A 26,473-nucleotide genomic window follows, 5' to 3' on the forward strand; every position below is an offset into this window, starting at 1 on the left:
TACACTGAGCTCTTCTTCATTTCTGGGAAATGTACTCTCTGTCACAGCTACAAGGTGGATTTTTTAGTGTAAGATATTTCCAGGGACCAATCAAGGTGTTAACACCCCTCCAGTCATACTGGGGAAAGGAAGGGGGATGGGAAGGCAGCGGAGGGGGTGGGGGGTTAAGTGGGTTATAGATTGTTGTAATACAACATAACTCCAGTGTCTTTATTCAGTCCATGATTTTTAGTATCTTGCAAAGTTATGAATTTAAGCTCCCAGGCTTGTCTTTTGAAGGTGTTGTACAGGTTTCCTTTGAAGATGAGAACAGAGAGGTCAGACATTGAGTGATTTGCTTTGTGAAAAGTGTTCATCCACAGGTGATATGATGTTTTTGTCTTTTATCATTTGTGTGAGTTCACTTCATTTGAGAGCATAGTGATTGTCTAGTTTCACTCATATAGTTGTTAATGGGGCATACCACATTTTGTGTTAAGTATGTATATGACACATGAATCTTGAAGGTGTATTGTGAGGGGTGTTGAGCATCATAGCAGCGGAGATATGACTAGAAATTTTGCATTTGTTGTTCTGGTGCCAGTCTGAGCTGGTGTGTCCTAATCTGTGGGGAGCTTGCTTCTGATGAGTTTGGGGGGTTGGTTTGAAGGCCAGAAAAGGGGGTTCAGAAAAGATTTCTTTCAGAATGTGGTCCCCATTGAATATGGGTTGTAACTCCTTAATGATATCCCATATGGGTTCCAGTTTGGGGTGGTAGGAGCATAAATTTATAACCTCACCCACCTTGTGTCTCCAGAATATTTCAGACACGTGACAGTTAAATAAAAAGTCAGGAACAACCTGTACCACTGTTGGGGATCACCAGAAAATGTTACTGTAGAGGGTCTTGCTAGTTCTATGTCTCTGAGTCATTAACTCTTAAAGCAATGGGAGAGGGGCTAGGGGAAGAGGTTTGTCAGCTATGGCAGCTTGGTTTTGATACCAAGCATATCACCAGTAAAATCTATCTTCCATGCCCGACTCTCTCTAACTCATAAGAATCTTTTTTCGGTGCTCCTGCTGCCTCCAGGTTGCATTCATGCAAACAGCCAACACATTAAGACATCACAGGGTGCCAAAACATTACCCAAGAGATCAAGAATATCTGCCAGTTTCTTCAAAATACCATATTGCATTGCATGAACTTGTCAGAGAGACAGTTTTCAAAAAATAGAGCATGTCTCTTCACTGTGGACAAATACATCAGTTTTTATGTATCTATTGAGAGTTTATTACATTAAATTTTACAATGCATTTCAGTAGAGGCATATTAATATGCAGGAAGCAGACCCTGTAACAATACAGCACATAAGAGGTAGGTTCTTAACCAGCTCACTTTTTCGGGGGGGGGACTACTTTTATTCAGTTTCCTATGTGTCTTTACTCATGCAACAAAGGCTGGTAGCAGGGTGTAAAGGGAGAGGGCAGAAGAGAAAGAAGGAATTAATATAAAATGTAGAAAGCATCTAAAGGTACAACCTTGACAGAAGCTTTGTCATTCTTCATCCTTGGATATAAATTTGGAGCTGCAGACTGCGAGAGAATACCTAGGTATGCCAGATATTGCTGAAGGGACTTGGCCAAGTCCACATCCTTTTCCAGCTCATAATTCCTTTCATTATCAGCAGCACTCCACTTTGAAGTCCTGCACATCAAAACCAAGGAAAAGAATGTTACCGGCATAAATGATACACACTGAACTCAGAAAAAAAAAAAAGTCACTACATTTTATATTTGAAGCTATAGGAGTCAGCTCTGTGTGAATGTTCTTAACAAAAAATACCTACAAAGTTTTAAACATGACACCAGAAAATGTGGAAAATTTCTATATTTCAGCAAAATGAAAACATAACTCCACTGGTAAGGTAATAAAATAATGATTATAATTCATGATCTAATTGCAAATCAACTACAAAGCCTGAATCAGGACAAAGTTTTGTCCAAAGGGGAAAAAAATATTTGTAAATACAAGAGGCAACATTACAGTGCACCTTAAAGGGATACACAGCTGTACTTACAACAGAACTTCAAAATAGTTATTAAACCTACAATCGGATCCATTTCATTTCAGCCCCAATGGGTGGGTCCCAAACCTAACTTGCAAAATCCCCAGATGCCATTGGCAAAGGACATGCAGTGTCCACTAACCAACCAGTCGGGCTTAAATGAGGTTATGGGATGGAATGAGAGTTTCTTCTGATCTGCACCTGTGACCAGGATTCTTATGTGATATATAGGTTACCTATTTTTATAGAATATATTTAGCTTGATTCTGACCTCAGACTGAGCCAGTATGCAATGGTATGGTATATCTGTACGTCTCTGAAGCTCTGCTCATGTTCTTCACATTCTCTTTTTTTTCCCTTAAGTCTCCAACTCTTACATCTGTCAAAAAAAAAACAATGCAAAGCCCTCAAATGTGACCAAGTGTAACTGCTCTAGAGGTGTCTGTGAGTCTGCAGGAAGTCTGGAATAACAGCTCTGAGGTGTGAACAACTCCACTCATCTATCTCATTGAGATGTTTATCTTGAGTGCCTAATGATGATAATTTAAATGTCAACATTGTTAACTATTTCATTCATGTAAGAAAGGAGATGGAGATTCCCAGATTTGAATTTCTGTGGGAGACATCTAATTTTGATTTTTACAAGTGGCGTTTGGGACATCCCACCATTTCCTTCCCAATCAAGGAGTCAAGTCAAAGGCGCCCAGTTGCATTCAGACTGCATGCATGATTTCATTTTGAACATCTGCAGTCCAGGGGTGCTGGGACAATTTTTATAGTGGGGGTGCTGATGATGGAAACAATGCATTTGGTGTTAGTTACTACTACTTCAATCCACGGGTGCGGGGGCACCCCCAACACCCCTAGTTCCAGCACCACTGCTGCAGTCCACTGTGAGCAGTATCTATGTGTAAGGGGACTGTTCCATTACTAAAACTCAGTGGGGGTGTTTTGGTTGGCTAGGTCACAGTACCAAAAGAAAGGGGAAAGGTCGATGGGAAATTAGGACCTTGAGACTGACAGTCCCCAGAAACGATGGGGAGAGGCCAATGCTCCAGGTCAGCCCTGACTGACAGGGTGGGAAGGCTAATCAGGGAGTCAGGAGTCCAGGGAGGTCCTGTCCTCCTCCATGTGAGTTGGGTCAGACAGAGACGGGCCAAGCTAAGGAGAGAGCAGGGGCCCAAGCTGAGCTGGGGAGCAGAGCCGTGCCAGCCAGAGGGGCCAGAAAAGCAACCCAGGAAGCAGGTCAGTGCTGGGAGCAGAGTTACAGAAGCAGCCCAGAGAGCAGACCTGTGCTGGGAGCAGGGCTGCAGCAACCAGAGTCAGAGGGGCCAGAGAAGCAATCCAGGGGGCTGGAGCTGGAGCCAGAGCAGCAGCAATAGTGCTGAGACAGAGTGATGAAGCTGGAACTGAGGCAGAGTGCTGGAGCTGGAGGTGGAGCAGTCTGGAGCTGGGTGCAGTGAGCAGCTCGAGAGTGGAGAGACTGAGGGGGGCCCTGGGCAGTGGGCCCTGTGCAGGGAGACGCCCCAGCCAAGAGGCCTTGCAGGCCAGACTTGGAGGGGGATCATAACCCCGACAGGGTAGGGGCAATGCTGGGAAGAATGGTCCTGCCACCTACAGCCTGAGAGCATGTGGCCACTGCCAGAGCAAGTGTCCGACCACAGCATCCCTGCAGCAAAACCAGGGCCTGAGAAGGAGGCCTAGGACTTGTGAGGAACAGACTGTGAGCTACCTGACATTCCAGAGATGCTGGCTGTGATATCCCCATGCCACAGAGCGGGGTTATGTGTTTTCCTTTAACCTTTCTCATTTCCTCCTTTTTTAAAAAAAATTGATTGCTGTTTAATAAATTGTATTTGCTTTGAACTGTATGTAATGATCAGTGGGTCAGGGAAGTGTCCAGTGCAGAGAGAGCACCCCAGAGCGGGGCACCCTAGCCCCTGCTCTGAGTGACCACAACAAGGATGGGGGTTGAGCTCCCCCAGGAATCCTGTGTCCAACCTTGTTGGGGTTACAAGGACTGAGTCACACTGGACAGTGGAAGGGGAGCCTTTGAGGTGAGACAGGCCTCTGGGTAAAGGAAGTGGGAGCGGGGACTCAGATCCTTTCGCTAGCCCATTTCACCAGGGTAGTGTGTAAGCCAGGAAAGTTCCCCACAATAGTGGGACCATTCCCCCGCTTACATATGGGTATGTCTACATGTAAATTGCTACTGTGACACTCACTATAGCAACGCGAGGGGTTCTCCTGTACCTGTAGTAATCCACATCCCTGAGAGATGGTAGCTAGGTCAGTGAAAGAATTCTTCTATCGACCTAGCACTGTCTATACTGCGGTTAGATTGGCAGTAGCTATGTGTCTTATGGGTGTGGTTTTTTCACTCACCTGAGAGACACAGCTATGCCAATGTAGTTTTCAGTGTAGACTAGCCCTCACTTTATGGACTCACACAGGTGGAGTTTATTTTGAAGGCAGAGCTAGGAAGAGTACCACCATGCTGAGTTTTATTCATTCATTAACAAAGCATGGAAACCAGGGAATGGGTGGTCATGCCTAGTGGTCAGAGCCAGAGTCAGCAGTCAGGAACCGAAGCCAGAGTCAGAGTTGGAGTCGGGGTCAGGATCACACCAAGGTAGGGGCCAGCGCTGAGGTCAGGAGTTATGCCAAAGGTTGAGCCAGAATCAGTGTGAGGAGTCATACTATGGGTTAACACTGGAGTCAGCAACCAGGGAACAGTACTGAAGTCAAATCAGAGTCAGATGCCAGTATCAAGGATCAAAGTGGAGTCAGGGAGCAGTGCCAGGATCAAACCAGAGTTAGGGTCTAGTACAGCAATAGAGCAGAAGTTCATGCCGCTGCTCAGACAACTTCCTGTGCCTCCTTCTGGCATAAGTTGCACGTCTGGGCCAGTCAGTGGGGCCAGATGTTCACTCCAGTCAGGAGCTTCATGGGCAGACCCTCTAGTGGGCCAGAGGTCTTAGAGAGCTGTTGGGTGGCAGTCACAATCTGGGCACTTCCAGTGGACATACGGGCCTAGGTTTGTGAACAGTGATCCCTCACACAAAGCTGTAGCCTGTCATGTTTATATCTAAAAATCAAGTGTTCTGCCCTTAATTCTGATCTCAGTTTTAGGGGTGGACGTCTGAAGTAATTCCACCATAGTCGATGTGCTACACTGGTGTAAGTGACTTCAGACTCAGACCACATAACTCTTATGACATGCTAGAACAGGGTGGTTCGCCCCTTTAGGGCTGGGACTATAGGGTTACCAAAAAGAGGACACTGCTGGAGGGGGGGAGGGGAGAGCTGATAGGGGTGGGTACAGTTGGGCATTCTGGAGGGCTGTGTGTGTACTGGGAGGGGGTATTTGGGGGATGCTGGAGAGGGTACTGCAGCCTTACTCTCAAAGTGGGGGCAGAGTCACTCCATCATGGGGCAGAGTGGCGAGCACAGACCCAGCATGTAGCGCCTGCCATCTGCCAGTTCCTCCCTGCCTCTCCCCCTCCCTAGGACTGGGAGCCGGGGCCTGGGTGGGTGAGATTTGGCAGCTGCAGCAGCAGTGGAGGGACCAGTCTTTCTGAGCTGTAATGTCTGCTTCACAAAAATCCCAGACATTTCCTCTTGTTTGAAAAATCCGCTCAGACAGAGGACAGAGGATCAAAAAAAAGAAAAAAAAAAAAAAAGGAAATACACCTCTACCCCAATATAACGTTGTCCTTGGGAGCCAAAAAATCTTACCACGTTATAGGTGAAACCGCTTTTATCGAACTTGCTTTGATCCACCAGAGTGCGCACACACCCCCGAGCACTGCTTTACCGTGTTATATCCGAATTCGTGTTATATTGGGTCGTGTTATATCGGGGTAGAGGTGTATCTGGGAAAACTTATGGTAACCCTAGACTAACCAAGCTTGATTACAGAATAAGGCATACCTGTGTTGAATACATTAAATCAGGTAATTCCCTCTAAAGGGCAGTAGGTGGCTGCAATGAAGGGGAAAGCTCAGGAAGATTATGCGGACAGTGAGAAAAGGCTTCTGCAGAGAAAACCTTGAGATCAGGAGAGCTGCCCCAAGCAGGAAGGTCTGGGAGGAGGAAGACTTAGGGCTTGTGTAGAGTTAGGAATGGACTTTATTTTGGTATTTCGAGTTTTATTTGCAGTTTATTTTATAGTAATAAACTTAGTCATCAAGGAGGGTATTTTTGACCAAGAAAAAGCACAAAAGGCAGTATTGCAACAGTCCAAGAAGGGAAACTGAGGCAGGCTGCCTGTAGTGTGATCCAGTGCCATGAGGAGCCACACAGGAGGCAGCTGTCTCAATTATATAAGCCCTCAGCAGATGGCTGAACTTGGCAGCAGCGTTTCACTGGAGCCACAATTCCCAGAAAGTAGGGGAGAAGGCCCAGAGCCAACACACAAGTACAGAGTCTCTGAACTGACGGGTCAGGCATGTGAGATTCTAACAGGTGCAGGCAGAACTCACAGTCTGGGGGCAAGAAAGATTATGGTTGCTTTGATACACTGAATCCTCCTAATCCTGATCTGCTCTGCAAACTCCAGAGTAATTTACAGAGCTCTGGAGGCCTGCATAGGATATGGCAACCTGTCCAAAGCTTCCAGTAAGTCACAGCACTGCCTTGAATTTCTGCAGTGCTATGAGTTGCAGCCCCAATGTGGCCGGTCCCCCATCCCAGAACACGAATTATACCAGAGCTTGCAAGGAAGATATTAGAAGGCAACTTTATGGCTGACTTCTTCAGTTCTCGCATCCGGGAATCCTCCACTAGCCAAACCTACAGAGTTTAGAGCAGCTTTGTGCTGCTTTTACCCAGCAAAAGGGTGTGTGCTTTCACCACTGGTGTCAAATCAGATACGCTGATTGTCGGGGACTCAGGTGATTTCTGCAGAGAGGACTATGGGGGCATTACTATAAATTTACTGTAGTTCTTGCTAGTTTCCCATGCTACTTGCTTCCCCATATAAACATTCTGGTACATCAAAATACCCTTCTCTTGTTCCAGAATTCTATATTCTGCCTTGTCATGCAGGTTGGATGTTCAGGTCAGATTATTTGAGTTAAGCTATACCTGTGCATGCAAGTACACCCCCACACCACTCCTCCTTTTCTATCTAACTCGAAAGCCAGTCTAAAATTTCTGTCAGTTTTGAACCTAATAAGACAGTACAACTTCTGCTTCAGTAGGAACCAACTAATCCAAAGAGGCTCTCATCACAGAAGCCATCCCAATGATCTATCAATTCCAAATGTTCCTCTCATGCCTCAGTTAATCTCCAACATCACTCTTCTTCTTTCTTCATTTACTTTAAAGCAGAAAGGGAATGAAAACAAAAATGCAAGACCAAATTCTGCCTTCTGAACTCCCACTGAAGTCAGTGGGAACTGCACACACATATCTGAAAACAGAACTTAGATTAGCCCTTACAAACTCCTGCTTGTGGCAGTTGTATTAACATTCACTCTGATGAGGAAAACAAATTTCTTTTTTTTTAAGGAGATGGGAATCGTCTCAAATTTTGTTAAATACAGCACTAATTGTACTTTTTGACAACTTCCAGAGTACATGCGTCCATGCTGACGATTGGTTCTGCTTGATAACGATCTAAAGCAATGTGGACTGATGCACATTACTTTTCATCACCTGAGTCAGATGCTACCAACTGATGGTTGATTTTCTTTTTTGGTGGTTCAGGTTCTGTAGTTTCTGCATCAGAGTGTTGCTCTTTTAAGACTTCTGACAGCACGTGCCACATCTCATCACTCTCAGATTTTGGAAGATACTTCAGATTCTTAAACGTTGGGTTCAGTGCTGTAGCTATCTTTAAAAATCTCAAACTGGTACCTTCTTTGCGTTGTGTCAAATCTGCGGTGAAAGTGTTCTTAAATGGAACAACATATGCTGGTTCGTCATCCGAGACTGCCATAACACAAAATATATGGCAGAATGTGGGTAAAACCATAGAGCAGGAGACATACAATTCTCCCACAAGGAGTTCAGTCCCAAATTTAATTAGCGCATGTTTCAGTGAGTGTCATTAGCATGAAAGCATGTCCTCTGGAATGGTGGTCAAAGCATGAAGTAGCATACTTATGGTTAGCATATCTGGCATGTAAATACCTTGCAACTCCAGATACAACAGTGCCATGCAAATGCCCGTTCTCACCTTCAGGTAACATTGTAAATAAGAAACAGGCAGCTTTATCTCCCATAAATGTAAACAAACTTGTTTGTCTTAGCAATTGGCTGACCAAGAAGTAGGACTGAGTGGACTTGTAGGCTCTAAAGTTTTACATTGTTTTATTTTTGAGTGCAGTTATATAAAAAGAATTCTACATTTGCAAGTTGCACTTTCACAATAATGAAATTGCACTACAGGACTCGTATGAAGTGGATGGAAAATACTATTTCTTTTGTTTCTTTTTTAAGGTCCAAATATTTGTACTAAAATAATAATATAAAGTGAGCACTGCACACTTTGTATTCTGTGTTATAACTGAAATCAATATATTTGAAAATGTAGAAAAACATCCAAAATATTTATAATACATTTAAATTAGTATTCTAATTATTGTTTAACAGTGTGATTAAAATTGTGATTAATCGCAACTTATTTTTTTAATCAAGTTAATTTGTTTTGCATTGATCACTTGAGTTAATTGCAGTTAACTGACAGCCCTAATAATTAGATATATACATTAAGGGGCATATATTATTTAACTGGTTTTGACAACAGTGTTCAGAACTCCTGCTTCAAGGTGCCTACAGTAATACCCACAGAGTTAAAAAAATAAAATAAATGGGAGAGAGGCAGGAGAAATGGGATCATTGCAGATAAAAAGATACATAAAAATATATTAACTAATGCACAGTATGTATTGAAAATAGACAACCTGAAAAGCAACAAACACTTTAAACTGGTGACATGCTGGGCCATACTTTCAAGGGCTCAGCATGCCAGGCACTGAGAGCTTCATGGACTGTCATTTTGTTCTGTGTTTGTACCTAATACGATGGGGTCCTGGTCCATGCCTGGGGCTCCTAGGTGCTATGATCATACAAACAACAAATAATAATAAATCTGAAAATCCGGTCATAAATGTCACATCAGTGGCTGCTGAGTATGTAGCACCTTTTAAAAATCTGGCCCTTCTTTAGATGCTTACGTAAGAACTGGGCCATTCTGAAAATGAATGTCCAGTAATGAATGCTGAGCACCTAAAACCTGCCTCTTATGAAAATCTGGCTTACATTGACCTACCTCATGTAAGAGTTTGTAGGATCAGGACATCAATACTTGTTTCAAAAGAGAACCAAAATTCCTCCTTAATAATTCAGAGTAATTACTGACATTACAGTGCATGGTAAGCCACTGAGAAACAATAGCTAGGTAATATTATTAGGGAGAGCAATTTTATTTAATATGTACAGACCTCCTTTAGTTCTTATTAGCCATTAAATGTATTATTGTTCACTATCTTATTCAGAACACGCTTTATGCAAATGTATTAAGTTAAACTTTCACGTTCTTGGACCACTGAAGTGCACTGTCGCAATGATTTTAAAAATTGCTATTTTTAATGTTATTCGAGACTAACTCAACTGAAACTTCGATAAGCTCACTCCAGAAAAAAGTTCTCCTATAGGCAGGTTATTTTATAACTGTCTGTTATAAAGTTTCCTATTCCTCCCTCTTAAGCAGGTGGTCCTGGCCACTATCAGAGACCAGATATTGGACAAGATGGGCCACTGGTCTGGTCTGGCTATTCCAGTTTGTCTCTGATATCAGTGCAATCAATGGAGAGGATAAGGGAAATATGTTTGCCACCAACATTTTCCTATCCTATTAGTATTCAGATTCAGGGTGTCTGCAGTGTTCACTCATTCTCACCCCTGTTTCTTACCAACCTTTTAAAATCCTGTTGCACCACTAGTTTCTGCTCATCCTGTGGACAGTATTTAGTGATTTGCATAAGAATTTGGTCTCCATGACATTCTGTTTCTCCACACCTGTAAACCTACCACTATGGCACATAACATCACGGAAGACTTACCTTAATGTGTCAGATCCATCAGATATAAATGAATCAGGGTGCCAGTGGTGGATTTTACGAATGTTTGAGAGTTCCAGGGCAATAACATGCTGCATGTAATCATCTTGCCAGGTAAAACCTGTTAAATAAGGACACACTCATAAAAAACAAATCTGACTTGCAAAGTTTGGCAAAAACCTGTCTTTATGCAAACAACTATGGATAGAAGCGCTGTTTGCTGAAATGTTTTTCATTCTGCATACTCCAGGAGCCGAACTGTAGGTTCCCCTGTCCTGCTGACACTTTATTAATCAGGCCTTTCTAAGTACTCTTACAGAAATACTGATCCTATTGGAGTGTTCTCCTCTAGGAAGACAGTGGGTGTTGTGATGAGGTTTGAGAGGAGATTATACTTCACAGAATTTTAGTGTGGCTAGACTCCAAGGTGCTAGAAGCCAGTTTTACTGTATAATAAAGAGTTATTTTGGGTTAGTTGTTGAGATGAGTTATTTCTAGCTCAACTATTGTGAAAGAGCTTTCAAACTGAATGCTAGTAAATAATGGAAAGTTATTTCTCACAGGTAATTTACTCACTTCTCTGCACCTCACCATTTATACAGTACACTGCCCTTTCCCTGTAACATCCTCCTGTAAAGCCAACCATTTAGAATAGTAAGGGGATAGTGTTTCAGTGGAAGCAATTATTGTGAGGTTTCATGTACCTCATCTGGGGGCCATTTTCTGTTATCTTTATATTCAAATGTCATGACAAAGAGCTTTATAACAAGGATGAACTTCGTTATGAAGGTAACTTCCATGTGATTATGCATTAATTAGATGCACTGCTGATCACATGGTAATTATGCTTGGAATAATGATATAACTCCAAGAATAATTGTTATCCAATTTGTAAATTTTAGACGTTATGGTAACACTTTAAGTTTGTAGAAATACCCCCATGCAATTACTGTAATTATTTAATAACTAAATATTATATAACTGCAGAGATATTCTACTTTTATGCCTTGCACAGTTACACAGAAACATAAACCTCAATAAAGGCTGTTATGAATTTACATATACCCATTTAATCAAGTACAGTGATCATTGTAAGCAATAGTCTGGTTATAAATGTTCTCTAGCACCTATAACCTGCCCACATATAGGAGGGAGTGCTTTCTAGTGCTTTGGGTTGGACTTGGCAGCAGGATTTCTGTGTATAAGTGACCAGTCTCACACATACATTGTAAGGCTTAACAAATGTTTGTAAAATTCAGCAGAAATGCATCATAACCTGGATTCACCAAGGCATTTTTTATGTGACCATTCATGTTAGGCTAGGGCTTCACGAGAAACATTTGCTGTTATGGCAATGTCAGTTAGGTATGTGACAATTTTGCAACATATCTATATCAACAAAAGCCTTAGTGTAGCACTTATATCAGCATAAAAGTGCTTTTGTCAGTATGGCTTATTTCACTCACCAAACCAGTAGAAGCTACACCGATGAAAGCACTTTTTTGCTAGTCTAAGGGCTTGTCTACATCACAAAGTTGCTGCGCTGGTGAGGGGATTACAGCACTGCAACTTAGGAGGTGTACACATCTGCAGGGCATCACCAGCGCTGCAACTCCCTGTTTGCAGCGCTGGCCGTACTCCCGTTTTGTCTCGGGTGTAGAGGATCCAGCGCTGGTGATCCAGCGCTGGTAATCAAGTGTAGACACTTACCAGCGCTTTTCTTGACCTCCGTGGAATAAGCAGGTATCCCAGCATACCTAAGGAAGCCTCTCTGGTAATCAAGCAGGTCTCCTTCCCCGGTTTGCTCTCGCGTTCCCCGAGCCCCCGAGCAAGCAGGTCTCCTTCCCTGCGGTTTGCAGGGGGGTTCGGGGAACGCGAGAGCAAACCGCGGGGAAGCAGGTCTCCTTCCCCGGTTTGCTCTCGCGTTCCCCGAACCCCCGTGCAAGCAGGTCTCCTTCCCTGTGGTTTGCTCTCGCGTTCCCCGAACCCCCCTTGAAGCCGCCCAACAGCGCTGCAGTGTGGCCACATCTAACACCACTTGCAGCGCTGGTTGCTGTAAGTGTGGCCACTCTGCAGCACTGGCCCTATACAGCTGTACTAATACAGCTGTAACAACCAGCGCTGCAAAATTGTAGATGTAGACATACCCTAAGTTGTGTCTTGTTATAGGACAGGTTGGCCAGTACAGCTAACAGGAAATATTTTCCAGTATAGACTAGGCATTTGGCTTCTGCTTAAGTACCTTGTTGAATATGCGACTTGTTGAAGTACAAAGTGGAGTGAGGGGTGAGAAGTGCATAGTTACAATGTTTGGAATTGTTTCCTTGTCAGTTAAATTCCTCTTTGGAGCTGGAAATTTATTTTTTCTTAATGGAAAGTTGAACAAAATCCTTGGAATCATTGGGGTAGTATAAGGGTTTTAGCAAATAAATAAAACTATTTGGCACATAATGGCTCCATTGTCCATTTCGTGTTCCCTCTCCCATCCTCAGAATAAAATTATACACAATTTTGCTGTGGAAATACTTTATTTAAAAACATCTCTGATGTTTATAGCTACTCTAAATGATTTTGAACCCGGGAGGTGGGAGGAGTCCAACGCTTTTTGAGATCTGTTGCAGCCTTTTCAAATGCAAATCCCATCTTTTCAAAAGCTGAACTATCAGGGGCAGGATTCAAAACATTTGCAGATGTTTAAACCTAAGATTGCTCAGAGAATGTATTCTTACCTGAATACATAAAGAATGAGTCACTCTGGGTTTACAGTAATTGTTACATGGTATTATTAAATTATTTTAGGATTAATGTGCCTAATGTGTTCAAGTTTTTGCACAATTGCTTAGAACTGTTTTTACAAAGTCATTTAGAAGGGAAAACTAAGAAGAGAATCAGGTCTAGGTGATTGTAGATATTCAGCACAATGGATCAACCAGATATAAATTTATATGAAAGGCATTAACGTTGGTAAAAGAGATCATTTAAGAAAATGTTTGTACATTTTAACAAGTGCTTCCAAAAGAATTAAGGACTCATCCTGCAACTGTTATCCAAAACAAAAAAGCCCCATTGAAGTCTAAGGGACTACTCACGTAAGTAAAGACTACTTGCATGAACAAACATGGTAATAATCGAGCTCTTAGTTTTATTCTAAGATTATGGAATAGAGCAGTGGTTCTGAACCTTTCCAGACCACTGTACCCCTTTCAGGAGTCTGATATGTCTTGCATACCCCAAGTTTCACCTCACTTAAAAACTATTTGCTTCCAAAATTAGATATGAAAATACAAGTGTCACAGCACACTATTACTGAAAAATTGCTCACTTTCTCATTTTTACCAAATACTTATGAAATGATTTGAACATAAATATTGTACCTACATTTCAGTGTGATACTTGAAGCTGTTTTATACTTGCGAGCCCTGTCTGAAGTCAGAGCCCCGAGTGGCGGGGTTGAAGCCAGAGCCCCACCTCTCAGGGTTGAAGCATGTAATTTAGCTTCGCAGGGCCCCCTGTAGCATACGGCTCTGGGCAGTTGCTCTGCTTGCCATCCCCTAACACCAGCCCTGCACTTGCAACCCCTCTAAATCTGTCCCATGGCCTCCCTGGGGGTCACAACCTCCAGGCTGAGACATACTCATCTAGATGAGTCGATACCCCTGGAAGACCTCTGCATAACCCAGGAGTATGCATACCCCTGGCTGAGAACCACTGGAATAGAGTGTACACACACACACTTCTCTAGAAACGAAGCCCAGGATTCATCTGCAATACCCGCAAAGAGATACAAAACTCACCTCTATGCGTCTATTTATATCCACAGACTTATATGTCAATATAGTTAATAGCCATTTCAACTAGTTTTCATCTACACAGTCCTTGTCAAAAGTCAGCCCCCCACAGGAAAATAAAGAACTGTAATCTTTTTTTTTAGTGGTCATCATAATTATGTCTGTCGTGGAATCTAGGATTATTTTCTTCCTTCTATTGCATTATATTAGCATTTTTTCACAATGCATTACAGATATTACAAGTATGAAATAGTAGAGGTGTTAAAGAATACAACGGAGGCATTAAAAAAGAGGTGTCTTGTCTTGAGTTTAAAAACAAAAAGAGAATTTCCATTCTTGAATCTCTACCCTTCTTTCTAAGTCAGACAGGGGTGCTGCACGAGAGAGTTGTGAGGAACCCAAATCTTTATTTGTTCAGGAAAATCTTCTCTCTTTACCTATTAGTCAATATTGCACTTTTTTCTTTTTTTAGTGCAACCATCTCAGGAATTGCAGTGATGTCTAAAGCTAACCTTATGCCAACCATGTTTCAGGTTTGTTTCAGTATAAAAAAAATTCTCTCCCACAGGCTGAGCTCAATAAAATAACACATGGAAGAGTTCTAATACCAAGCTGACAGCTGCAATCAAAATTAATGTTGAGAAGCAGTGTATGACGCCGTATGGCAATTTTCTGTCCCCTTTGTCTGTAACACCACACCTAGTGGCTGCTCCTGGCTCACAACCCAATTATAACAATTTAACTCTGCTGGCTGAGCAGGATCACAGTGGTGCTGTTGTACACACATTACTTCCATGTCACTAAAATGGGACTGTACTGTGGGATACCCAGCTACCGATTAACTGTCCCTGCTGGAGCTCTGTCTAGGCTGTGTATTTTCTAACTGTGAATTCCCACAGATGGAGAATGAAAAACTATACACACCCATTGTGAACTCTTGTGACAGAATGATACTGGGAGGTGATTTAATTGTTGCAAGATCTCTCCTGAGTAATATTGTGAGGGAGGGAGGTTTGGGTGAAAGCCACAGGTCTGATATTCTTTTTCCTCATGGAAGAAAAACACGTATTTCCTCTTCCTGGGTGAGGTAGTAGTAGGGTGACCAGATGTTAAGGGAAAAATATCGGGACCGCCATGTGCGGTGGGGGCGGTATTTTGGGGTTTTTTTACACTCACCCGTCCGGGAGTTCGGCAGCAATTCGGCGGAAAGCCCTTCAGTCGCGGATGGTCTTCAGTGGTATTTTGGCAGGGGAATAAACCTTGCCGCCAAAGACAGAAGCACCCGCCGCTGAAATACCAAAGACCGTCCACAACTGAAGGACTCTGCCGAATTGCCGCCCAAGAACAGGAAACAAAATTTCAGGACAAATGGTGTCCCAATCGTACTCTGGTTGGGACGCGGGACAAACTCCTCAAAATCGAGACAGTCCTGTCGGAACATCTGGTCACCCTAGGTAATAGAGGATTTGCTTCTGTATTTCCAAAATTGAAATTCCACAATCTAAATTTATGTTGAAAAGAAATGACAAGCCAGAGTCACTGAAAGCCTGAGGCTGATCTCTCTCACAGCTGTGAGAATCTGGAGTAGCTCCGCAGAACTTGAGCTGCCCATCAAAGTGAATGAGTTACATCAATGTAACTCCGGAAGTAACAGAGATCAGTCTGGTCTTTCTCATATTACCATCAAAGGATCTCTCTTGGTATTTCCTTTTCACTGCAGAATTAAACACAAATCATTACTATTTATTATTTATATTATAGTAGCACCCAGAGACACCAGCTAGGCTCCTGTTGTGTTAGGCACTGAACACTGACTGTGCGGTCACAGGCTCTGGCCCAAAGGGTATCCAATTTAAGTATTAAAAAACTGTAAACATAACATGAACTTGAAAACAATGGCTGTGCTATATTTTGAAGATACTCTGGGTACTTGAGATTTACACTAGCATGGACAATATCAGAATCTGACCCTGAGAGTATGAACTCAGAATTGTCTTCACTTTTGTACTGCAGTTTCATTTTTATCTTGCATGATCTGCTATTGCCCCCACACTAGTTACCATCCAAATTTACAGAATTATTAAAAAATAATCACAATTAATCAAATCCATATTTTCCTTTGTCTGATTTTTACATTTTGTAACTAACTTCCATGTCTCTGTTGTTCTCTGCCTCCTGTCCTAGCAAAACTAGGTGTCCATCTAAATATACTGGACCACATCCTGAGCTGATGTAAATCAGCATAGCTTCATTGACTTCAATGGCGCTATGCTTATTTACACCACTCCACTGAGCATCAAGCCCACTAACTGCACTCCTGGGCTACTATAAAAACAATGTTAACATTTTCAAAATTTGATCACTCACTGCTCAATACATCCCTCTATTGCCCTTTTATCTCAAACCATTTCTCATTCAGAATGTAAAATCAGCCTATTTCTTGTATTACTGTCATGCTGTGTTGGCCTACAAAGGAAAACCATAATGTCTACGTTTGAAAAGACATGCTGCTGTAAATCGGCATAGTTCAATCTAAGTTAATGGAACGATGCCAACTCACACCAGATAAGGATCTGACCCATTGAATCTTCCCGTTCATACTACTGATTCTTTTCTCGAACACTGAGGGTTAAATTCTCAGGGCTACGTCCAAGAGTCTGAGAGCTAGTCAAATGAACCTGAGTGGATAATGTGATGGGATTACTTTGGCTTTTTTGCCAATTGAAATCCAAAATAATTACTTCTGCATCAATATATTGGCAACAAAGTGATTTTTCCATATCAAGTCCATTCAAAGTGACAGGAGATTATTATATATTGACAGCACTCTAAACTAAAACCTGACCCTTCTTTGTCAGAAACATTCCTCCTCTCTCCCTGCCACCCATACAGACCAGCAAACCTCAAAGTTGACGCTAGAGTATGTTACTTATTTCATTCTATTTTTCACTTGTGACATTAAATTATTTTCCACTTTTTAGTTATATTTTCCTTTTTGTCCTGATGCAGCATATAGTGATTGAACTGGCCTCGTTAGCACTACAAAAAGTAATTTCCCCTCTGTTAATATTCACCCCATCTTGTCAACTGTTGGGAATGGGCCACATCCACCCTAATTGAATTGGCCTTGTTAGCACTGACCCTCTACTTGGTAAGGTAACTCCTATCTTTTTATATATATGCCGTATATTTATACCTGCCTACTGTATTATCCGCTCAATGCATCTGATGAAGTGGGTTATATCGCATGAAAGTTTATGCCCAAATAAATTTGTTAGTCTCTAAGGTGCCACAAAAACTCCTCATTGTTTTTAAGTTTTTCTCTAAGCTTCTTTCAACTGCTACTTTATTTCTGTCAAGAAACTCTCCATTGTGGAGCTCACAGAATTTCAGCGTCCATGCTATGTGTTGCAAATTGTTAATGCCTTCTTTAGCTGCTGGAATGTCTGCAGAACTGTGCATGATTGGCTTTCGTCCCCACAGACAGGTCAACACATAGACATAACTTTCTCCAGGCTGCCTTTTCAGGTTCCCTAGAGGAGCAGCACTTGTTCTCATCGCAGGCCTCCATCTTCAGAGCTCAAGGACATATGCATATCCAGTGATGTTCACATATTTTAACACTGGTTTGCTCTCAATTGCAATTTTACTGCCTGGGCTGCTGTATCTATAGCAAGATTCACGCTTTCAAGTGCCACATTGTCGACCTATGAATGCAGCCAAAGATGTTTTCCATTACAATAAAAGAAAACCAGGACTTTTTCTAATAGTGATTTTGCAATACAAACCTCATTGGCAGGTTAATGGCAATAATAATTGTGAAGAGGCAATAACCACCTCTCTCCACACAGGTAAGGCTGCAACTATTATTATAAGCCCTATTTTATAAAGGGGTTGATATATTGGGTTTGGCATATAAATTTGGCCTGAAAATGAACAGATTTGTTGTGAAGTCAAACTTACTACAAATTATGAAGAAAAATTTTCAAAGTATTTTCGAGTTACAGTTCACTAAATACGACCTTGCTGTTGTCTCCCTTTAGGTTAAAAACATCTGGTTACTGATCGTTCACACTTGCCACAACATTAAATCTCCTTCTAATTTTGTTCACCAGTTATATTTGAATCTTTTTTTTGCTAATTATAAAAAATTATTAATGATTTTGTTGTGGGTATTTTGAGTCCCAGTACTGTCTCCTTCAATTTTAATAGGCATCATGTGCTTAGTCTTGCTCCTGTGGATGTCAATTGAAACTTTTTGACAACTGACATTACTGGGAGCTCTGCTTTTGGGGCTAAGGCATCACAGTTCCAATCTGAGGTGTGTTTTGTTTTATTATGGACTAGTGGTAGTCTCTCCATAATTAAGACTGTCAAGCTGTCTGGATTGGCTCATGACCATGAGGGCCAACCTCAGGGTAGACCAGGGGTAGACAACCTGCAGCACGTGAGCTGATTTTCAGTGGCACTCACACTACCGGGTCCTGGCCACCAGTCCAGGGGGCTCTGCATTTTAATGTAATTTTAAATGAAGATTCTTAAACATTTTTAAAACCTTATTTACTTTACATACAACAGTAGTTTAGTTATATATTATAGACTTATAGAAAGAGACCTTCTAAAAATGTTAAAATGTATTACCGGCACGCGAAACCTTAAATTAGAGTGAATACCTGATGACTTGGCACACCACTTCTGAAAGGTTGCCGACCCCTGGGGCAGACTGTCAAGAAGCAAGGCAGATCCCCCAAACTGGGTGCATGTTCTATAATTAGATTTCACCAACTCAATAACAAATGTGAATTCCTGGATCGCTATAACAGTCTTACCATGGAGTCACAGATATTCCCCTTGTGCATTCCAATCTATCTTGCCACACAAGCAAGCTTGACTCTGTGATAGCTGGCTGCTATACACCAAAGACCACAAAATATTTAGGTTGCTTTCAGACCCAAGAGAGCAATCACTTAACCCAGGTCAATTTGTACCTTAGATCTAACTGTCACCAATGGCAATGGTTGTAACTAGGGTGACCATATTTCCCTATGCTGAACACGGGACACCTGGTAAAATTACTTGTATTCATGTTCAACAGCAATCAATCTGAACTATGCAGTACAAACATTCAAATTAACATCAAGTTGACTGAGCCCCCTGTTAAAAAGAAATACTGTGTAGGTGAATTCTTTTTATTTACCTTCTTATCTTCAAGGCTTTAGGGTTCACACAGAAAGGGGTGACACACACACACACCCTTACCCCCCACACACACTGGGAGAGATGACACACACATTCTAAAGCCTGGCAAGAGCTGGCATGTGGTCTGCCAGTGGCACAAAGACTACAAAATGATCCTGTGTCTGACTTTGATTTATTGCAAGTAACGCCAAAAAAGTGTGTGGGTAGGGAAGAAACCTTTTCCTTTCAAATATTTAGCATTACACCTCATCGGCAACTTCAATGTTTTCTGGAAAGTTTGGTTCAGTTGAGAAGGAAATTTCATGAAATTAGGAGACAATAGGGCTTTTTGAAGATTCTCCAATATTTAATGTTTCTTTGTATCCTGCATGTGGCACAAAATTGGACACTCAGGTGAATCTTGAGACACTGGCTTATGCAAGAGACAGTTCCCAAGAGCAGAAATAGACATGATTTCTCTATCAATGAAGCTGATAAATATAAAATATTTTCATCTTCCAACTCTGAACTTTTCATCAAGGCTAATTTTCAAAAATATATGGCAAATTCAGTATCTGGTAAGTATAGTTAATCCTCCTCCAATCCCCACCAACGTGCCTCTCTGACTTAAGGGAATGTGCACAGGCACTTTACCTCAATAGGCAACAAGTACAGCCAATCCATAGAGTTTAAGAACACCATGTCATCCTCTCACAGCCCAAAATCATGAGATTGAAAGAACTATAAAAATATTGATTTGGGACTGCTACCTGATTTTCTGAGTTTTTCGGGGGGAACCACCAATCCCACCAAAATTCAACTTGAAATCCATACATTAAATGCTCACACAAAGTGAGGACTCCAGTTCACTTTCCAGAGTGGGGGAGGTGTCATTCTTTCACTCTCCATTCCTTTTCTCTAAAATTAACCTGCCTCTTTCTCCATCTTCCAAGTTCCTTCCCTGCCTATCATAGCTCTCCTTCCCTCCCTACCTACAGTTTCATTCCTCTATCCCACAATCCAGGCTGTTTTCTTGGCGATGATAATTTTACAATGCTGAAGATGAATGGCACTTTCCACACAGTCATCTGTGATACCCATAAATTTCACAGCTCTGTTTTCCTGTTCTAGTTTGTCAATTCTGTTTCAAGACAGCAATAGGCCACACTGTCTGGAAGAACCCCTTAGTTCCCACAGCAGGGAGCAGCAACCTTTGGCACCCAGCCCACCAGGGTAAGCACCCTGGAAGGCCAGGCCAGTTTGTTTACCTGCGGCATCCGCGGGTTTGGCCAATCGCAGCTCCCACTGGCCCCAGCAGCCAGTACATCCCTCAGCCCATGCCGCTTCCCACTGCCCCCATTGGCCTAGAGCGGCGAACAGTGGCCAGTGGGAGCTGCGATCGGCCAAACCCACGGACGCAGCACATAAACAAACCGGCCCAGCCCGCCATGGTGCTTACCAAAGGTTGCTGATCCCTATCTTATAGGATGGAGTTTGGAAGTCACTTATCCTTGTATCATGGTATAATTCCCCACTCTGAACCTTAGCGTCCAAAAGATGGGGTACCAGCATGAATTCCTCTAAGCTCAATTACCAGCTTAGTACTTGTAGCGCTGCCACCAACCAGGAATTCCAGTGCCTGGTACACTCTGGCCCCCTCAAAACCTTGCCCGGGGACCCCCAAGACCCAGTCCCTCTGGATCTTAACACAAGGAAAGTAAACCCTTTCCCTCACCGTTGCCTCTCCCAGGCTTCCCCTCCCTGGGTTACCCTGGAAGATCACTGTGATTCAAACTCCTTGAATCTTAAAACAGAGAGGAAAATTCACCTTTCCCCCTCCTTATCTCTCCCCCTCCCAGACTCTCCCTGAGAGAGAAAGTAATCCTAACACAGAGAGAAAATTAATCTCTCTCTCCCTCTTCCCTCCTTTCTCCCCACCAATTCCCTGGCGGATCCAGACCCAGTCCCCTGGGGTCTCACCAGAATAAAAAAACAATCAGGTTCTTAAACAAGAAAAGCTTTTAATTAAAGAAAGAGAAAACAGTAAAAATTATCTTTGTAAACTTAAAAAATGGAATAGGTACAGGGTCTTTCAGCTATAGACACTGGGAATACCCTCCCAGCCTAAGTATACAAGTACAAATTAAAATCTTTTCAGCCAAATACCAATTTGAACTCCTTCCAGCCAAATACACATTTGAACTCCTTCCAACCAAATACACATTTGCAAATAAAGAAAACAACCATAAGCCTAACTCGCTTTATCTACCTAGTACTCACTATTCTGAACTTATAAGAACCTGTATCGGAGAGATTGGAGAGAAACCTGGTTGCACGTCTGGTCCCTCTGAGCCCCCAGAGTGAACAACAACCAAAATCTAACAGCACACACAAAAACTTCCCTCCCTCAAGATTTGAAAGTATCCTGTCCCCTGATTGGTCCTCTGGTCAGGTGACAGCCAGGCTCACTGATCTTGTTAACCCTTTACAGGCAAAAGAGATATGAAGTACTTCTGTTCTATTAACCCTTGACTATCTGTTTATGACACCTTGGGAATTATAACAGCACCTGTGACATAGTATAGTTGGCCAGAAATGTACTGCTGCTTATGTAAGTAGAGACTTATGTAGATATACCTGTTGTATTCAGCCAAAGCAAATTCAATTCAAACTCCAACTTTCTTCATACACTTCTAAATGCCTATTGGCAAAATTCTTCCTTCAGAGTATACAGTGCATAATGAATCTTATCTCTGATATACTTCTCTCCTTATACATACTGAACTCCCACTGATGTCCATGTAAATCAATTTCCACATGTTAAAATGGGCCTTTAGCTGTGTGTGCAAAGGGATGCAAAACAGATTACTCTGAAAATGCAGTTACTCAATTGTAAGGGCAAAATCCTCTTCAGCATCTGTTTTTGAATGTGAATCCTAAAGATTTACATAGAAATATTTGTATCAATTGTATGTGTTGGACAGCAGAAGCAGTCAGACTGAAAGACTATGCAATATGTTTTTAGTACAGAACATAGAGAAAGCTGCATACTTGAAAAATTTTTGTTAATGAGTGCTGTGCATCCACACACCATTCTCTACCTAAGTCAGCACCACGGCAAATCAACCTTGAGAATCAGAGATTAAACAACTGCTCATTTAAAATGATCAGAAACAAACTGCACTAGATATATGTAGTCTATATTTGTTAGTATACTTCTCTCCCCTACCCTTTGTCTCTTTTCTTCTTAGATTGCATTCATCCAAGCAGAGGACTTTTTGCCATACATGTTTGTACAGACAATGGGTCCCGGTTCCAACTGGAGCCTGTCAGTGCTACATTAAAAATAACAATAATTACAATACTGTCATTAATAATATAGCAAATGCAGAAATGAGAGATGATTTCCCTTTAGGAATCAGGGAAAGGCCACAATGGCCAAAAGCCTGAAACTTTCCAGTGAAGAATTTTGGCCAAGAGGATGTGCCTGAAGCAAAGATGAATCCCATGCAGCTCAAACTGCTTCAGTAACAATAAAATATTAAACAAAACCATCAATGTACTGCACATGCTTCAGTCTGAACTCACCCCATGCACAGGAAATGCACACTGAGTGAGCTTGTTCAATCCTAAAATGATACGTACCATTTCCAGCTTGAATACTTTCAACTATCTTATTTCTGTTCTCTTGTACATGTAACAAGAGATAGCTTTTTACCTGGCTACAATTGCACCAGAACAGGACACAAGGTAATGTAATACAATAATGCTCTTTGCTTTTTTACTTAGGAATTCCTGGTGTACGTGTGTTTTAGTCTCCGGCTGATGTAGAATCACAGAATCATAAGAGATTAAGGTTGGAAGAGACCTCAGGAGGTTATCTACTCCAATCCCTTGCTCGAAGCAGAACTAACCCCAACTAAATCATCCCAGCTAAGGCTTTGTCAAGCCGGGCCTTAAAAACCTCTAAGGATGGAGATTCTAGGTAACCCATTAAAGTGCTTCATCACCCTCCTAGTGAAATAGTGTTTCCTAATATCCAGCCTAGACCTCCCACTGCAATTTGAGACCATTGCTTCTTGTTCTGTCATCTGCCACCACTGAAAACAGCCTAGCTCCATCCCCTTTGGAACCCCCTTCAGGTAGTTAAAGGCTGCTATCAAATCCCCTCTCATTCTTCTCGTCTGCAGACTAAAAAAGCCCAGTTCCCTCAGCCTCCCCTCATAAGCCATGTGCCTCAGCTCCCTAAACATTTTGTTGCCCTCTGCTGGACTCTCTCCAATTTGTCCACAACCCTTCTGTAGTGGGATGACCAAAACTGGACGCAACACTCCACTTGTGGACTCACGAGTGTCAAATAGAGGGAATAATCACTTCCCTCGATCTGCTGGCAATGCTTCTACTAATGCAGCCCAATATGCCGTAGGTCTTTTTGGCAATGAGGGCACACTCCTGACTCATATCCAGCTTCTCGACCACTGTAATCCCCAGGTCCTTTTCTGCAGAACTGTTGTTTAGCCAGTTGATCCCCAGTCTGTAGTGGTGCATGGGATTCTGCACTTGTCCTTGTTGAACCTCATCAGATTTTTTTGGCCCAATCCTCCAATTTGTCTAGTTCACTCTGGACCCTATCCGTACCCTCCAGCATATCTACCTCTCCTTCCAGCTTCGTGTCATCTGTGAACTTGTTGAAGATGCAATTAATCCCATCATCCAAATGATTAATAAAGATGTTGAACAAAACCAGCCCTGGGACCAACCCTTGGGGCACTCCGCATGATACCGGCTGCCAACTAGACATCGAGCAGTTGATCACTACCTGTTTAGCCCGACAATCTAGCCAGCTTTCTATCCACCTTATAGTCCATTCATCCAATCCATACTTTTTTAATTTGCTGGCAAGAATACTGTGGGAGACCATATCAAAAGCTTTGCTAAAGTCAAGATATATCACATCCACCACTTTCCCCATATCCAAAGAGCCAGTTATCTCATCATAGAAGGCAATCAGGTTGGTCAGGCATAACTTGCCCTTAGTGAATCCATGTTGACTGTTCCTGATCACCTTCCTCTCCTGCAAGTCCTTCAAAATGAATTCCTTGTGGACCTGCTCCATGATTTTGCCAGGGACTGAAGTGAGGCTGGGTTCTCTTTCTTCCCTTTTTAAAATATGGGCACTATATTTGCCTTTTTCCAATTGTTCGGGACCTCCCCCAATTGCCACTAGTTTTCCAAGATAATGGCCAATGGCTGTGCAATCACATCAGCCAACTCCCTCAGCACCCTTGACTGCATTAGATCTGGGCCCATGGACTTGTGCTCGTCCAACTTTTCTAAATAGTCCTTAACCTGTTCTTTCACTACTGAGGGCTGCTCACCTCCTCCCAAGTGCAGCAGTCTGGGAGCTGAGTTTGTCTGTGAAGACCGAGGCAAAAAAAGCATTGAGTACTTCAGCTTTTTCCACATCATTGGTCACTATGTTGCCTCCCCCATTCAGTAAGGGTCCCACCCTTTCCCCAACCTTCTTCTTTATATATGTAGTTCTGTATTTGAACTACATATCTACCAGTAAATATGTAGTTCCATATTTGAAGTCCATTCTTTCCCCCCTGTACTCAGCACAGCTAGTAGCTCAGTAAGGAGCAATGGATCTCTTTTTTGGATCACTCCTGAGATTTTGATTTCAGATTTATTGATTGTTACTAATATGTTGTCAAGTGCACTCTGTCTAGTTTCTGAGTAACTGCTTCCTTTCTAGCTTCTTTATTGTCTGTCACTAGTTACTGTCTCTTCCAACAGAGTACTTCTAAGATTGTTGCTACTTTATAGTATCTATATCAGAAGAGGGACTGAGATGTAATATACAGATGTGGAGCCAATCATCCTTTAAATTTGGGAGAATTAGCAAACAGAATTTTCATTCATGCCCATCCATAATACATCACTTCATTTTTAAGAACTTTAGAGATGCCATTTATGCTTAAAACTATGAAGTGATACCAACTTTGTACAGCATTACAATTTTACTTGCGATTAACATGGTGCTCAAAGTTCAGTGAAAAGCTGAGGCTTCCAGGAGAACATGTACTAGGATGAAACCATATTAAAGTAAAGCTCAAATATGGCATATAAAGTATCCACCATTCTCAGGTGCATTTTTGTCCTGTTTATTTTTAATCCCTCTGGTTTGAGAGCTCTGTGTCTTTGGCTAAAAATGTAAATATTCTGAAACAGTTCCACTAAGTCTAAACCACATAAGAACAACATGTATTACCTGTGTCCAATATGTTTGTTTGAACTAGATTTAGCCTGCTTGGGATAGGAATTCCTAGTTGCTACCAAAACACCAGTCACACTGATGAGAAATCACAATCAAAATGCTAGCAGCCTTTTTTAAGGCAGGTTATTAATTTATGTTTGTGACAGTCACAAAAATTTCAGATACAATTATTACATTTCACATCCAGTGCTCCTTCCATCCTCACATTTAATCTTTTGTTCCAATTAAAGCTGTGTAAAAAGAAATAGACTATTTATTTATCTATTGGAATATTGTATTCCAAAACAAAAACATAAAATTGACATAAAAAAGGAAGTTATTTCCCACAAAACTTTTAAAGGTTTTTCATGCAACTATTGTGACCGTAAAAGGTGTTGGATTAACACGTTTGGAAACCCAAGTCCTCAATTGCTCAAAGAGTTCAGTACAGACTTCCCCTCACAGTCCTCTTCAATTAGTCATAACTCTCATCAGAAGAGACCATACCCAGAAGGTCTGAGAGTATTTCAGTCTCCAAGCCCACTGTCTTTTCTGAGACTGTCAGTAGTTATGACAATTAGTTCCAATTGGAATGGTGGCCTTTAACATGGACGCTGATTCAAGTGACCAGACAGCAAATGTGAAAAATCAGGACAATGAGTGAGGGGGTAATAGGAGCCTATATAAGAAAAAGACCCAAAAATGAGGACTATCCCTATAAAATTGGGACATCTGGTCACCCTAATGCTGATCCACTAGGAAATAGACTGCAAACACTAGCCCCCTTCTGGACTAGCAAAATCCAATGCGATTTGGCATACAATGAAGCCACAGGTATTTTTCAGAATGCACAACTTGAAAACAAAGCCACACATTTGTCTGAGAGAGGAAGATAGCAGGGGGTTTGCTCCCAGAGCAAAGACAAACACTACAGACATGTTCTTTCTCCATGGCCCTGTATAAACTGGGAAAATGTATTATGTTAAAACATGCGTTTAACTAGAACAATGTTAAATACGTTTTGGCCCTTTGTGAGTTTAACGTGGACCTACTAAGATGCTTTTAAATACAGTTGTTCCTGTCCCTACCTAATCATGTTTAACTTCATGCTAACTGAAATGCATTAGTCAACTC

The 26,473-nt window shown here is 41.9% G+C and overlaps 1 protein-coding gene across 3 annotated transcripts in view; it reads right to left on the reverse strand.

The window, feature by feature from the left end:
• The window catches only part of PTPRN2 (protein tyrosine phosphatase receptor type N2), a 1,080,816-nt gene that overhangs the window by 673,895 nt on the left and 380,448 nt on the right, over positions 1-26,473 (reverse strand). For all 3 annotated transcript variants that reach the window (XM_050942222.1, XM_050942220.1, XM_050942221.1), the window contains exons 4-5: positions 10,118-10,235; positions 1,519-1,684 (exon numbers count right to left, since the gene is read on the reverse strand). In XM_050942222.1, the coding sequence (XP_050798179.1) occupies positions 1,519-1,684; positions 10,118-10,235 (284 nt within the window). The remainder of the gene's footprint in view (positions 1-1,518; positions 1,685-10,117; positions 10,236-26,473) is intronic.

This window comes from Gopherus flavomarginatus, chromosome 2 (assembly GCF_025201925.1).
Source record: "Gopherus flavomarginatus isolate rGopFla2 chromosome 2, rGopFla2.mat.asm, whole genome shotgun sequence".
In the NCBI taxonomy this organism is placed as follows: domain Eukaryota; kingdom Metazoa; phylum Chordata; order Testudines; family Testudinidae; genus Gopherus; species Gopherus flavomarginatus.